The sequence below is a fragment of the Ochlerotatus camptorhynchus genome, unplaced genomic scaffold (genome assembly GCF_037179485.1).
Source record: "Ochlerotatus camptorhynchus isolate MF236.1 unplaced genomic scaffold, CSIRO-AGI_Acam_v1.1 ptg000326l, whole genome shotgun sequence".
Lineage (NCBI taxonomy): Eukaryota > Metazoa > Arthropoda > Insecta > Diptera > Culicidae > Ochlerotatus > Ochlerotatus camptorhynchus.
The window spans coordinates 145,448-161,453 of record NW_027040814.1 but is presented as its reverse complement, the minus strand read 5'-3'; the positions used below and the strand labels follow the sequence as shown (position 1 = coordinate 161,453).

The following is a 16,006-nucleotide window of genomic DNA, read 5'->3' as shown; positions in this document are numbered from 1 at the left end:
TTTTCGAAAATGTATGGAGAAAACAAGAATTTTGAATGGTAATGGTTCTTAACAACCCATTATTTGTGAGGTCCGCTTTCAAAAAACAATAATACATAAGGTTAAAACTTTATCACACAAACGTTCATGTAAAGTTCCATAACCATTTCAGTTAAAGTTTAGGAGGGATTATAAACAATTTATAATTATTATCGGTAAGGTCAAGTTATGGTTCGCGTTTATGCGGGTATTGATATCACCATATGAGGCACATAGAATCCAAGTGTGTCACAATTCAAATCCATAGTGTTCAGGCATGGTTCATAGCATAAGATTCACACATGAAATGGATGTGTTTCACAATAAGCGTGAGACACATGATGATGATGACGTGGGCAATTTTATGAGTGTATACTGCCCATAATCGCATATCATTCCCATATGGATAGGAAATCAAGCAAAGATGGGACTGATATGCGATTATGAGTAGTATAGGTTTGTGCAGAAATGCAACACATCAGAACATGCTTTGATTCGCAATTAGTATATAGTAGGTTAGGTGTATATTGTAATTGTAGGTTAGTTTTAGTTGTAAATAGTAGTTATAAGTAGTCTCCTTTTCCAATTTAAAATAAACCAATCCCACCCAGGAGGGAATTTTCTAAACATGCCTGATGGGAATAGAAATATAAACAATAATTTTCAAATTTTCAAATGAACTAAAGTTGAAAAGACTCACCTTTGTCACTTAAGGGCCACCCACATTAGATCCGTTTTCTTTGCGTTGACGTAAATTTGACAGTTAGACAATAGATTTAGCTGTCACTTTGCCGCAACGCGACCGATCCGGATCTAATGTGCATGGGCTTTTAAGAATTTAAAGAAGTAAACCACACATTCAAGAAATAAAGATCATTCAAACTGAAAAAAAAAACACACTTCTGTCTATGCGAGCTCTATCGCGCTCTGTTCCTCCAGCCAACACATAGTTTTCGTGTTCATCTTTCCTGCTTCACGTTTCAGCCTGGTGTACTGCTCAGCAACCAGTTAGCGATAGTGTTATCACAGACAAACAGACATAACACTCGCAAGTTGTTCATCGAACAAGCATTTAACGGACCATTTAAAAGTATCGTAGTTGGTAGTACCACCACCTGTGGCGCGCATAGTCAATTTCCTTGCGTTTGACGTTTACACACTACCGCCATCTGTTCAGTGTAGTGCCCACTACAGTGTGCTCAATAAATGGCGGTAATGTTTTGGCGTGTTGATGTTTTACAGTGAGAAATATTCAATATGTTATGTCTGTTTGTCTGTGAATTAACACTGGTCAACGGACAACACACAACACCAAGCAGACCAGTAGGAAAATGTTCAGATTCCGAAAAATTCCATCTGAAGCGGGAATCGTGGTACTCACAATCCGCCTGAACGACGGGTTACACCCGTTACACCGCTAACCGCACGACTACGAAGCCCAAACAAAAGAGAACTTCTTCTTCTTGAAAATTGGGTATGCTTTTATCCGATTTTCCAAAATCTTTCTGTTCTGCTCCGCTGTACGTACAAGCGCTCTTCGATGAGAGCTACCGTCTTACCTGACTCATAACGAATATACGTTGTATCCGGCGTAAAATGAATCAGCTAATTTTGCATTGCAAATGGTATGTTAAATTAGACTAAGTATACGTTGTATCCGGGGCCCGCAGGCACAACGTACACACTGAGCTTTTATTCGCGAGAAATCGGTGATTGACGTATTTGTTTACAAATGCAATTACGCCCAAATCTCAAATCACTCCGGAAATAATATGGCCAATTTTTTTATGTTTTGTTTTCTTTTTCACTGATCATCCTTCGGTAGGGAAGTAAAGCCGTTGGTCCCCGGTTGATTAGTTGATGGGTCGATATGTAGGGTCCAGGTGTGGGAGCTGCCTTCCTGGCGTCAGGAGCATTGGTAATTAATACTGAAAACAAAATCGACGGAAAAAAATCAAGGAAAAAAACAGAAAATTGATTATATTTAGCAACTGCAGCATACTTACTTACCTCAAGTCTCAAGATTTTCGGAAATTTTGCACTTATTTCCCGAAATTCACAAGTTTTGTTATTGTTTACATTTTTGTTCGGGTGAAACCGAGGGAATGGTTGGTAGTTATTTTTGCATTCATGGCCCGGGGAATGGACACAGCAAATAAATGCTAAATTAAAATGAACTATTGTTGGCTTAATAATAGAATATTGTTATTTTTACAATAGTTGCAGTTGAAAAGTGGCTTATTAAAACAAAAAGAATACTATTTTGAATTTATATGAATAAGTATTATTGAAACAACAAAATGCAATATAATATCAACCAGAATTGTTTGTTTAAATACAACTAAAGTTTTGTTTGGTTCAATGCATTTCACTTCCAAAAAACCATAAGAGGAAATGGCTCTAATGTTGGCCTATATGGCCTATAAGATTGGGCCCATCACTAAAAATCTGCTATATCAATTTTATCTATTTGAATGCGTCATTGGGACGGTACTAATGGATATTTTTGGTCGCTATTGAAAATTTAGTCGATTGCTGAATTTATGTATGGGCCCAAATTAGGGGCATTTAGGCCGACATTACATCCATTTTCCCTACACAGCAAAAAAAGTTGTTGAATATTACATCGAAACTGCTGCAACCAGGTCAATCCATCGGTTTTGTAATATCACATTGTACGATGTACATCGATTTTTCGAACAAAATTACATCCATTGATATAATATTGTATCTACTTTTTGCTATTACATCAGCTTGAATTACGTTGATCGAAATTACATTTTTTTTTTTGCTGTGACATGTCGCAAAAACGTTCATGTAAAGTTCCTTAACCATTTCAGTTGAAGTTTGCAGGGATTATACACAATTTTTAACAATTTTCGGTAATGTCAGGTTATGGTTCGCGTTTATGCGGGTCGGAATACTCATGTTGGATTAGCAGAAGGATACTGTATTCATTGACCACTTATGAGTTAATCTGGCAACTCTGTACTTTGCTTTTTGCGCTTTTGCTTTGGCTTGCGACTTGCGACATCGGCGAGTGGCAAAGCTGTCAGAAATCGAAAGAGCAAAAAAATCATTTTTCGTCACAAAAAGTTGTATGTTGTGTGGACTGTGCGTATTTACTTTGCGAATAAAAATATCTTAAAGAATAACAATCCCAAAAAATGAGCTGTAACGATAAAAACGAAGGAATATCTCGGGAAGAGTGGCAATCTCGATTGGAAACGTTCCCTTTTAAACAAGATGACATCAACAAACTGATAATGAATTATCTGGTCACAGGTAAAAGAGAGTGCAAAATTCATAAAAGATCACCATTCCCTTTCTGCTACGTTTGTTTTCTTCCGTAACTTTCTTTTGTTGTCGAGTAACATGTCGCAAAATTATACCAAAATCGGAACAATGGAAAACTGAGCGAACAATATTGATCACTGTTGTATAATTTCATATTGCTTCATCTTCATCGTAACTTGTAGAGGGATTCAAGGAGGCAGCGGAAAAGTTCCAAGCAGAATCTGGGGTGGAACCTTCGGTAGACTTGAGCTCGCTTGACAACAGAATTTTAATACGGGAAGCCGTGCAGAATGGAAGAATACAGGAGGCAACACATCTCGTTAACCAACTGCACCCGGAACTGCTCGACAACGATCGCTACCTCTACTTCCATCTCCAGCAGTTGCATCTCATCGAACTTATCCGGTGAGTAATTAGTCGAGGTGAAACACTGCTTGCTAGGGATACATTAACTGTCTCCGTTTTTTATATTTTGATGGTTTACATAGGGGAAAAGTTGGCTTCGGCAATACCTTAACCTATTACCGTCAGAGGGTAAACAACGTCCTTGAGAGCTCAATTTTGGCATGTGGATACTTTGTGTTTCCGTAATTGTAATTGTAATTTATTTAGACTACGATACCCTGCTGGTAGAACCTTTTATGAGGTCAAGCAAGTCCTTGTTAGTTTTTACCAGCGATTGAAAAAAGTCATCATCATAATTTTAGCGGCGCCGGTGGTGTAGGGGTAAGCGTGATTACCTATCTTCCCAGTTGGCGCCGCCGGGCTGTTCTGAGGCATAACATCTCTGATCACGCCTTCCTTAGAAAGGGAAGTAAAGTCGTTGGTCCCCGGTTCATGAGTTGATGGGTCGATAGGTAGGGTCCCAGGTGTGGGAGCTGCCTCCCTGGCGTCGGTAGCATTGGTGCTCGGCACGGAAAACAAGATCGACGAAAAACAAATCAAGGAAAAAAATCATAATTTTTGGTTCAAAGTTCGAGTGGTAGAAAACGACATTTAAAACTGCTAGAATGATTTGATTAATTGACCACTTAGTCAAGCAGTTTTGGCGTGACTTTCTACCAGCGATTTCACAAAACTGGACCACATAATTTCTATTTTTTTATGAAACACACAAATGTTGGCTACTTTTCTCGAGGTTCTAGAAGAATAAATCTCAAAATAATGTTTTATTTCAAAGTTCGAGTGGTAGTAAACGTCATTTTAACTGCTCGAATGAAGTGGTTAATTTATTGCTTCATTTTCTTAAACTCGCTTGCCGGGATTTTCTGAGGCATAACATCTCTGATCACGCCTTCCTTCGGCGATCAGTTTTGGGACAACCTTCTCCAAAACTGATCGCCGAAGGAAGGCGTGATCAGAGATGTTATGCCTCAGAAAATCCCGGCGGCACCGACTGGGATTGAACCCAGGCCTTTTGGGGTGAGGAGAGGCAATCACGCTTACCACTACACCCCGGCGCCGCTAATGCATTATTTTTATTGATATAATTTTTGCTGTTTGTGTGTACGTAGTACTGGGGGAACATGAACTCGTCTAATTTTACATTCATTATGCTATGTTAAATTAGACGAGATATACGTTGCATCCGAGGCCATCGAGCACAACGCACATTTGTTTTTTTTTTCTTTCCCACAGACCTAATTGGTCCATATTTATACATTTGCTATAATAGGTCAGGTAACACAGTAGCACCAACCGGTGGAAACTAACGATTTTAAATTGGCTTACTCCTTGACTAGCCTATTGGTCCCAAGCAAATTGATTAACGTACCCCATTCTAGTCCAAATTCTAGTACTACATGAGGGGTTCGTGGATTTTCCTATGTTTCGAGGGGTGCATTGATTAGCTTGGGACCGAAGAGATTACCAGAGCTGAGCCAAAAAGATGAGTACGTTTCTTCGTGACTTTCTAGTCTTAGAATTACCTCTATGGTAGCACCACAAACAAAGTGACAGACGGAGCGGCTCGAAAACTTTGGTGACGAACCTGCTATTGCAATTTTTCAGTGTACCACATGGCAACACTACTACTGGATTGTACTAGCATTTTCACCAAATGTACTAGAATGTTTTGTTTCTATGTTTTTCACTCTACTCAAAACTGAAATGCATAAAAAATTACAAAATGATACTCTTCTTGCACACTGTCAAAAATCATTGCACACAAAATCAACTTTGTTCAAATCAGAACAAAAATACTAGTCCATCTTGTGGCTGATGGCACAAGCTTCTAATAAATTTCTATTACAGCGAACCACATTATTTTAATTGATTTCTTCGCCAGTTAGTCGTCTGTCACTTCGTTTGTGGTAGCACCGTAGGGAAAGTCAACTGGCTTCTTTTAGTTGGCCTTCGTTACGTCCATGTTTCCTGTTGTTACGAATCCGTTTCTTGTGCGCTATCGGAATCATCGGGAATCGATAGAAGTGATTATCAGGATGCGATTTACTGCTGCAACTTTACTCTTTATGCTTTGTTTGGTTTTTACGCTTAAAGCAAGAACTTTACTACGCGGAAAAATAACAATGATAGAACGCAACATGGCCAACTTCAAAACTACCCGATGGCAGTTTTGCACACACTAGGAGCAACAATCAATACGAAACTAACGATTTTAAATTGGCTCACTACTTGACTAGCCTATTGGTCCCAAGCAAATCGATTAACGTACCCCATTCTAGTCCAAATTCTAGTACTACACTCTGTTTGTTTTGATTTGCTATGAAAGTTTGACACATGAAATTAGGGGTTAGTGGATTTTCCTATGTTTCGAGGGGTGAATCGATTAGCTTGGGATCGAAGATAGTACCAGAGCTGAGCCAAAAAGTTGAGCACGTTTCCACCGACAAACCGACATCACACTTAATTCTGACTTATGCCCGAAAATCGTAAACGGCCGATTCAAATGTGCAGTGATCCGAACTGTCAAAACCATAGGATTTTTTGATCTAGATAAAAAAAAATTGGCCAGAATAGATCAGACACGAACCAATTCATAACTTTTGCATGCAGGTTCATGGCTTATCTAAATATTTCCCGCGAACACAGAGCCAGATGTCAGTAGTGTGCTTTGGTCAGAAATTTTATTATTTTTACTATGGTCATTCATGTCGGTTTGTCGGTGACGTTTCTTCGGGACCTACTAGTCTTAGAGTTACCTCTACACTCTAAAAAAACTTCACGTCCGATTTACGTGAAATATCACGTAACTGATCTGAATTTAGAAAATTTCAAATGTTACGTGACGTTAGTAACTTTGACCTGCATTACACGTCATGTCCACTAAAAATGTTGGTGAAATCGACCGTATATTCACGTAAACAGATTTAGTGTATTTGTGTTTGTGTGTTTGGGACTTCGATATTTCCGCGTAACGAGATTTACGTGATTTTCAGGTACGCAAAAAAAAAGTCAATATGGGTCACCAAGCGTGGTGGAAGAACACCTCAAAAAATCATAATTTCCCAGTAGCTTGCTACAAATATTGGACGGTAATTTGATTTATTTACATTAATTTCTTTATGATTATATGTAGCCTTTTTCTAGGTTTATAATTTCAGACGGTGGCATCAGCAGCTATTAATATTTTGACAGAAATGAAGAAATCTCATGAACATTTCCACCTACCAAGTACACACAGGCAAAAGAACGTATAGTCTTAATATAAACACGTGGAATTTATATCTGCCCGATGAAATTGCATAATATTACTTTATTAAAGAGACTTTCAGCCCTAGGCTGGTTCGTCTCTAACCAGTGCTTCTACATATAAGTTCCATTATTCTCATTCAAAATTCACGTACAAATGATGTGAAAAGCATTTCAAACAAAAAGGAAAATCACGTAAAAGTTACCAATTTTCCAGTAGTTTTCACCCCGATTTCACGTATGAAGTACGTGGAAATCAGGTCTTATTTACCTGAATAATTACGTAGATAATTGAAACTGAATTTTGATCGGCTAAGTGCAATTCCGGTAAAAGTTACGTGAAAATAGGGTGGACGAAAACCACCTATGTTTTCACGTAAATCGGACGTGACGATTTTTCAGAGTGTATGCTAGGAGTCTTCAAAATCAACCAATCAGCGACTGGATCACATGCTGAATTAAAATCTATACGCATGTGTTGTCTGCTCTTTATCTTAGCGTATGTCTACAAACTGTACAATTCACATAACCTGAGTCTTGAGAGATCTTGGTGCTACCTATGGCGGATCGGATGTCCCTCCAGTCATCTTCAAGAGTAGCTACACCAAGTTGCTCTTTAGTTGGCAGCGTTGCTCTCTGCTGCTGGGCGTATTTCTGGACAGCTCCGTCGTCCTGTAACTGCTCATTGCTGGGTCGCGACGTTCGACTTCGACCCGTGTACCGTCGAGAGTTTTGAGCGCATGCAACTAGCTACTGTCTTACCTAACTCATAACGAATAGGGAAACTAGGGGCAAGAAGGTAACCCGAGACAAGAGTGCCACCCTCAATATATCTTGAAAATGAAACATTTCAATCCTATCTCACCATGAATCAATGCATGGTATTCCTATGAAGCATTCTAGAAACTTCTGTCCGAATCGAAACCGTAAAAAAAATACAAAAATCATTTTGTGGTGATGTCTTGAAAAGCAAAGTTTTCGGAATTTCCAATTTATTTTCTTCACAATTTCTGCATTGAGACGTCACTATTGATAGGTTGATTGAAACATTAATAACAATAAATCAGGCGTAACATTTGATAACGGCACAAACACTTTTGTAAACAAAAGTTGTAAGGTCCTCTACACGCGAACCGAAGTACGCCCACGCAAACCAATACAATTATCGGAAAGGGGAAAATTTCCCCCACCCGATGATGTTGTTGGTTTCCGTGGGCGTTCTTCGGTTCGCGTGTAAAAGGGACCTTACATCTTTTGTTTACAAAGGTTTTGTGCCGTTATCAAATGTTACGCCTGAAATTATTAAATATTTTCTTTAAATTGATCGAAAATTATATTCCTAAAAATAAACTTTATACGGGGCAAGACTGCCACTTATGTATAAAATTGTATAAAAATGTTCAATAATTAGCACAATGGGGCATTTATGTTTCCGATATACATTGTTTTCGTGAAATTTTGGAAAACAAACTGAATAAAATAGTATCAAACATAAGGTCGTATGAATAAAAGCGTTTACTTTACTTTTCCCGAAAGAAAAGCACGGGAAAGTAAAGTAAACTCTCTTTATTCATACGGCCCATAGTTTTCATTTGAATTCTTTGACGCACATGGTTTATATTTTTATCAATATATATCAATATATACCATGTGGATAAGTCAATATTTTTTTGTGGAATAAACAATAAAAGCAGTTGCTGGCATACTTAAGAATCGTAATTTGTTGTTTATAAATGAACATTTATCAGTTTCACTTCATTTTAGACCTATGGCCCTTTTGCCTCACAAGAAATGAAGTAGCCTAAGACTAAAAATCTCTAAAATAAAGTTTAAGCAGGTACGACATGACATTTTGTAAAAAAAAACATTAATGTGTTTTTATGGGGTTCAATTTTAATTTCAATGATAATACATGGAGACAAGGCTATAAACTTACCATTCGGCGAACAAACTCCTTTAAATATTCACGGAATCGCCCTATCGTTAGGGTGATCTTCTTGTCCCTAGTTCCCCTATACGTTGTATAAGGGGGGGAAAATGGACTCGTCTAACTTTGCATTGCAATTGCTATGTTAAATTAGACGAAGCATACGTTGTATCTGAGGCCCGCGGAGATAACGTATATACGTTATAGGTCTGGTAACACAGTAGTGGTCCGAATCTATATTCGCACTGCGGTAGATGAAATTATTCTCCGATATTATCAATATCAACATCAAGCAACTTGCAGTTTTATGTTCCTCAGGGCCTCAGATAGTCTATTTTTGGGCATATATCAGTGGCGTCGCGTCCACATGTGCAACCTGTGCACGACACAGGTGTAAATAATTTAAAACAAAATGCGTTTAGATTTTCATAGATTTTATGGTCACATTATAGCTGTACTTCTTTACTCCAGACCACAAGTGACCATGAATACACGATTTTATAGTGTGGCTCAATTAAATCTTCGACCTTGGTTTGTTTCAAAAAGGATTAAATTCATTTTGGATGGTCTGCCTAATCCCTTAAGCAAGTTTGTGAATGGTTAAATGCCTGATGTAAGCCAAGCAGACCTTCTATCACCTCTTGAAACATACCACAAATTTTCGGTTTGTACCACTAGTTGTAATTGAAACTTTTAGAAGTCACGCGTAAAACGGGAGCAACACGGAATTAGCAGTCTGGTACGCTTTCAATGACATTTATATAAGGTCTGGGCCAACAGGCAGCTTGCTGGTGTTAGAAGCAAAATGTTGGTAACATTACTGAACATCTGCGAACAGATAGAAATACGTCACTGCCAACATACTGAGAACAGATAGAAATACGTCACTGCCGACAACTGTTTCGTGTAAAAAGATACACATTGCAATAAAATACGAACACCACTAAACATTTGCACTTTTCACTAACACCAATAAGCCCTTTGGCCCAGACCTTATATAAATGTCATTGGTACGCTTTGGACGTGTATCACACTTACAGGCCGGTTTGAATGTGTGAGTTTAAATTAGAAGATAATTTGTGATGTATTGGTGCCGAAAGCGTGCATTTCTCGCTGTGCACTTGGATATCTGATTGCTGGCAAAGAGAGTAATGGAGAAAGAGAACGCAAAACTTCGCTCTCACTCTTTTGTCAGTTGTAAATCTCTCAATTACCGATGGTTGCGCCGGCGCGCCTGTCAAAACTTATGAGTTTCCCTGGTTCATTCTGATAGCGTTGTTCTGATGAATAAAGAGTTGATTAATTCAAGTTTGCTAACCAGTAGACTTCATGAATTTTCTCAAGATTTTGACACTGTTTTGTATCAAAAAATGTTTTCGGAAGTGTTTGACGGATATGCTTCATTACACTTCAGTCAAAAGAGTTAGCCTTGTGATAAAAACGAAAATTAGGGGAAATGGATGTAATGTCGGTCTAAATGCTCTTAATTTGGGCCCATACATAAATTCAACAATCGACTAAATTTTCAATAGCGACCAAAAATATCCATTAGTACCGTCCCAATGACGCGTTCATCTAGATAAAATTGATAAATAACAGATTTTTAGCGATGGGCCCAATCTTAGATACATAGGCCAACATTAGAGCCATTTCCCTTAGTTAAGTTTTGCAATTCTTCCTACTTTGGTTAGCGAGAAAAGGGCCATACAAGTTTTGTTTACACAAGATGATAGGCCCTTCAAATGTTACGTTAGGTTTTGATTAATATAGTAATTGAGAATATGTCCCTCGAATTCATGGAGCATTGAAAAATAAAACAAAAAGTAATATGTGGTGGTAAACTATAACGAACCAAGTTTGGTGCACAGGTAAACAAATGAAGCACGCGCGCCTCTGAATATGATTATACTTGTCACACAATATACAAATTCATGCATTGACTGGCATAGACAGCTCTCAATTAATATCTGTGGAAGTGCATATAGAACACCACATTGTGAGCCACTGAAATTGTTTTCAGTCGCCTTTAATATGGAGAACAGGCGCTCGGATGGGCTGCGCCCTCCAGAGAGAGGAGCCTCCACTTCCCTGTCAGCATAACACAAACACATACAACCAAAGTCCCACCGTGGTTGATTACCCAACCTTTGCTTTAGTTAGGAGGGACCCTAATAAAAATTGTATGGTTAATTTGCTTAACGACGTGTTCTGTGTATCATCCAAACCATTTGTGGAATAGTTCAATGATTTGGGTTATCGTTCGTTTATGGTTATTTTTTATTAGGGGAGGTAGGGATAAAAATTACTGAACTAAGGACCACATTGAAGTCTATTTTATGGGACCCGTACAGAAGGCCGAAAATATTCTAAGGTACCACAAAAGGCCGAAAATCGAAAAGACCGAAAACCAAAAAGACCGAAAATTTATCAAAAACCGAATTTGTTGAAAATCGCATCCAAACAATCTGTTAGCCTTTCTGCTCGCACAACTGACTCGGCTCGTTAAATGGTTTGCATTCACAAAAAATGAAGCCAAGATGAAATTAGATATAGAGGTGTTCTCACTTGCTGACTTTTTGGGAAAAACCAGTAAGTGGTAAGCTGCGAGTAAGAGAACGGTAAGGAAATGAGAGATGCGATAGAGTTGAACGGTTTATTTACGCAACATTCTGATTGGGTAGCGAGTTGCGCAAGCAGTTGAATGTGTGTTACTACACACTTAGTTTTTTTCTACCGAGCTCGGCTGTGCAAATCTCGGCAAAAAAAGTTTTACTGAGATCTCAGCAAAAGTGACATTTGATTGCTGAGTCTCGGATAATGCTTTGCTGAATCTCATCAAACAAATGAAATGTTTGCTGAGATCTCAGTAAAACTGTTTTTGCCGAGATTTGCACAGCCGACCTCGGTAGAAAAAACTAAGTGTGTAGAACGTTCAGCAAAACGGACCAAGAGAACTATCGCTGCTAATGACGATTTTCGATTTGAGAATACCTCCCATATTGAATTTCATCTTGAACGAAGCCATCATCGTCATTGCATAGTCAAACATCTGGAAAAATAAAGCTAACTATCACTTTCTCTCCCATTTAGCATCTGAAGCATGTCTGCTCTTACAACTGAGTCACCTCGTTCAATTGTTCGCATTCACACAAAACGAAGCCATCTTGTCATTAAATCGTCGTTAAACACTCAAACAAACATAAAACTAACTTTACCCAAATTTTAAGTTTTTTTTTCATTACGGAAATCGAATGGCTATTAAGTAGCTTCAATTACATTTTATTTTGAAGATGCAGAATAAAAATTATTGTAACTTTACTTTAATAATGTAATTTAATTTATTAAAAACAAATTAACAAAAGGCCGAATCGGGAAAGCGACAAAGTGGACCGTCTTTGTGTCCACTTTGTCGGTTTCCCGAGCTTTTTCGACCTTTTGTGTTTTCGGCCTTTTGTGATTCGGCCTTTCGTGATTCGGCCTTCTGTGATTCGGTCTTTCGTGTATTTCGGCCTTTTGTGTATTTCGGCCTTTTGTGTATTTCGGCCTTTTGTGTATTTCGGCCTTTTGTGTATTTCGGCCTTTTGTTATTCGGCCTTCTGTGATTCGGCCTTTTGTAGTACTCCCCTATTTTATACCTGCAGATACTTGAAGTACCAACGTATTGTCCAGTAAATAACCAGCCATATATATGATACGTTTGATTATATTGTATCAATCACTTTTTGTTCTTACTAATTACGCAGAGGGTCAGATTTTTTTTATTTTTTAAACTATGTTAAATGTATGAACCTAAACGGGTGGTGGAAGTATCGGGAATGCAGAATTTTTGTTTTAATGTTATTCTAGAGCGTGAATGCACTTGGCTAGAAAGTTGAACATGACACAAGGCCAGCACAAGGCTCTGGCTACACACTAAGTTAGTCAATAAGGTTTTACTGAGCTTCTGAATTCGGTAAAAGTTTTAAAATATGTGGAAAATTCAACAATGAGAAAATTTATTCCGAACTTGTACATACTTAGTTCTTTTAACCCCATGTAATGATAGAAAAAAAAAATTTGTCAATTTTATAAATTCCTTGCGGATAACGGCCATTTGAATTTTCACCGACTTTTTCAGCAATTCAAAAACCAAGTAAAAAATACTGACTCCTGTTAAATAATCTAAATCACAAGAACCTGCAGACGCTGTGCTGCACAAAACTAACCTGGTTACAGCATCAGATTTGACGATTTCCAATTTACTAAAGATTCATGATTTCATCCTTAGGAAAAATTCTTGTTGAACTGTGTTATTGACCATAATGTTTCTCAATACAGGGCTGGAAAAATTGAAGAGGCACTCACCTTTGCGCAGACACAGATTTCCGAAGCAGGCGAAAGTAACCCGGAGGTGTTGAACGAGTTGGAGCGAACTCTTGCACTGTTGGCTTTCGAGAAGCCCCAAAACAGCCCATTTGCCGATCTACTCGATCAAACGCACCGACAGAAGGTGGCCAGTGAACTTAACGCAGCTATCCTCAAGATGGAACACCAGGAACAGTCGAGTCCACGGATGATTAACGTGCTTAAGCTGATCCTTTGGGCTCAAGCCGAACTTGACAAGAAGAATGTGAAGTATCCGAAAATGATCGATCTAGCGACGGCTACTATTGATCCTAAATAAAGACGGCGAAAAAAGGAATTAATATATATACATACTTATGTGTAACAATACTGAACAGTCGTGCTTTTTTTCTTCAAACCTTGGATTAGATGAAGGTCATTTGATTATTTGTGGAAAAATCAAAGGCCTTTGCAAGTAAAATAATACATGATAGATCAGTGAAATTCTTTCTGTACAGGGAGGTAGTGTTTTTGTCTATTTAGATCATTGAATTATAGGTTTGTTTTAGTTGTATATTTATCTCAAATGAAACCTGATCATGATGATAAAGGTTAATTAGATTGTAATGTTTTCATTTGTCCCCTTTGCTGCTGCCAAGTAGCGCCCAACACTCTAATGAAGAAAGTACGACTGTCTCAACTAATGCAGATACACTTGTCAATGAAAAAAGAAATGCAAAATATACAATAAGGACATTTTTCGGGTTTCAATGTTTATTTTTCTTCTATTTTACTAAAATCCTGCAACTTTAATTACTGAACGACGAATATTTACTGAAAATTTTGACAGCTTAAACATGCTTCTTATGGCCGATTTCTTCCACTCTGCTCAAGCCTTAAATCAGGTTTAACCATAGAGATTGCTAAAGTGTGATTGTGTCAGTGATTTGTTATCATCGGGAAAATTTTTCGCTATGAAGTTTTTTTTTCCGATGAAAACATTTTGCGTATACGTGTGCGTACGAAAAACGTCAGTAATCTCTATATGGGTAAACCTGATTTAATACTACACACTTAGATTTTTTTGCCGAGATGGGCACCACCGAGCAGCTCGGCATTTTATTTTGCTGGATCTCAGTGAAAAACTTGCCGAGATTCAGCTAACAAACGGGAATTTTGCCGAGATCTCAGCTAACAAACATATTTTTTGCTGAATTTCCAGCAAAATAAAATGCCGAGCTGCTCGGTGGTGCCCATCTCGGCAAAAAATCTAAGTGTGTACACATACATTGCCAAAATTGACCTCAAACACCGATTTCACAAAAATAAAAGACACACAAACTAACAACAGGTACGTAGGGCACTGAGCCTGAGCTAGTTATTGAGGCCTATTCTGTGCCGCGAGTGAGGCGATAAGTCACCCAAGTGAGGTGACTCTCCATTTGATTTGCACGGAGAGTCACCTCACTCGCGGTGACTTTTATCACCTCACTCGTGACAGTGAGTCACTTTACCTCAATCGCAGCGCAGAATAGACCTCAATATTTTTATCTGAATTATTGTTTACAAAGGCGGTTTAACTCTAATGAGAAGAAAGACATGGCAAATTTTCAGCCGTCAATTTTTGCTCCGTTTTTTCTCGACTTTTGTGAAGTTGTAATTAGATTTCGCTTATGCTCCCGCTCCAGAAATTTGTGGCATCGCGAGTGATAGTTTTTAAGTTCAGTTTATTTATGCGTTGTATGATTTTATGAGCGGTCACTTCGTGTTTGCGTCAAGGAGCAATTGACTATATTAAACCTGAGGATTGATCCCCGTAAAGCGGGTCTATGATCGGAACCACTACACCAAACGTGACAGAGCTGCTTGCAAAGGATTCACTTGGATTGATTTGGTGAGATTGTTCCTTTTTTTTTACTTTTATCTATTTAAACTTAATTTCTATGAATCCGTAGCATTTGGAATCATTTGATTCGGATGAGACTTAACTTTCATCCTATGGATTTTAGACATCCTATTTTTTTAGGAGACATCCTACTAAATACGTGCCATCTACAAAGCAGGAATTGCTTTGATGATGGAAGTGTACACGCAGTACCAATATACATTTTATATCGGTACTACGTGTATGCGGGGCGTGTTGTAAGTTCATGCATTGTTTCTTCTCATTGTAGACAGCGAATAACGAATAGCGAGCAAGGGCGCTATAACCTAGGCGAATACAGCATTCCCTCCGTATAGGTTACGTCCGCTCTCTGTTGTCCTTCGACTGAGGTCGGCTGGATCGATTGAGGGATGGCAGTGGGTGGGCGGTGCCGTCCACGCTTGTACGGAGGGAGGACTGTACGCTCGAACCCTGTGTTCCATCCCAGGAGATCGGACAACCAAGGAGTGTACATTAACTTTCTTAGCTCTGTCACTCCCAACGATTTATATAGCCTATTTTCAAATCCTGCATACGGAGCGGTTGGTACGGTATGTCCCCGCTCTTTGATTACCTGTGGATTAAATGTTAACCACTGTCTATACTTATTAAGTAGACATGGTAAACATTCACTTCCACACAAATTAACTAAACGCTACACAGTAGGCCTGGCCGCTTTATTGTTTGTTTCACATCCTTGATGTGCAGCAGGCATTAATAATGACAAGAAAATGATAGATGTATTTCTATCATTTCCAGGATTCTTTCAAGTACTGGCTGTGTATGTGTAGACTAGACAAAGGCGGTTTAACTCTAATGAAATGTTGATAACGAATTGTCTACTAGTGAAACTTTACGGTACTTTT

At 38.4% G+C, this 16,006-nt stretch overlaps 1 protein-coding gene across 1 annotated transcript; it reads left to right on the top strand.

The window, feature by feature from the left end:
• The first annotated feature begins 3,080 nt into the window (after nt 1-3,080).
• Hou (Houki) lies at nt 3,081-13,987 on the top strand. The gene is made up of 3 exons (XM_065230031.1): nt 3,081-3,303; nt 3,498-3,720; nt 13,211-13,987. Exons 1-3 carry the CDS (start codon nt 3,186-3,188, stop codon nt 13,554-13,556), a joined length of 687 nt encoding a protein of 228 aa, XP_065086103.1. The 5' UTR covers nt 3,081-3,185; the 3' UTR covers nt 13,557-13,987.
• The last annotated feature ends 2,019 nt before the right edge of the window (nt 13,988-16,006 follow it).

What these genes read in the sequence shown, in the direction of transcription:
- Hou (XM_065230031.1), top strand. Translation starts at nt 3,186, where the DNA reads ATGAGCTGTAACGATAAAAACGAAGGAATATCTCGGGAAGAGTGGCAA. An exon ending in AATGAATTATCTGGTCACAG is followed by an intron (nt 3,304 to 3,497) that starts GTAAAAGAGAGT and finishes CGTAACTTGTAG; the next exon opens with AGGGATTCAAGGAGGCAGCG. An exon ending in CATCTCATCGAACTTATCCG is followed by an intron (nt 3,721 to 13,210) that starts GTGAGTAATTAG and finishes TTCTCAATACAG; the next exon opens with GGCTGGAAAAATTGAAGAGG.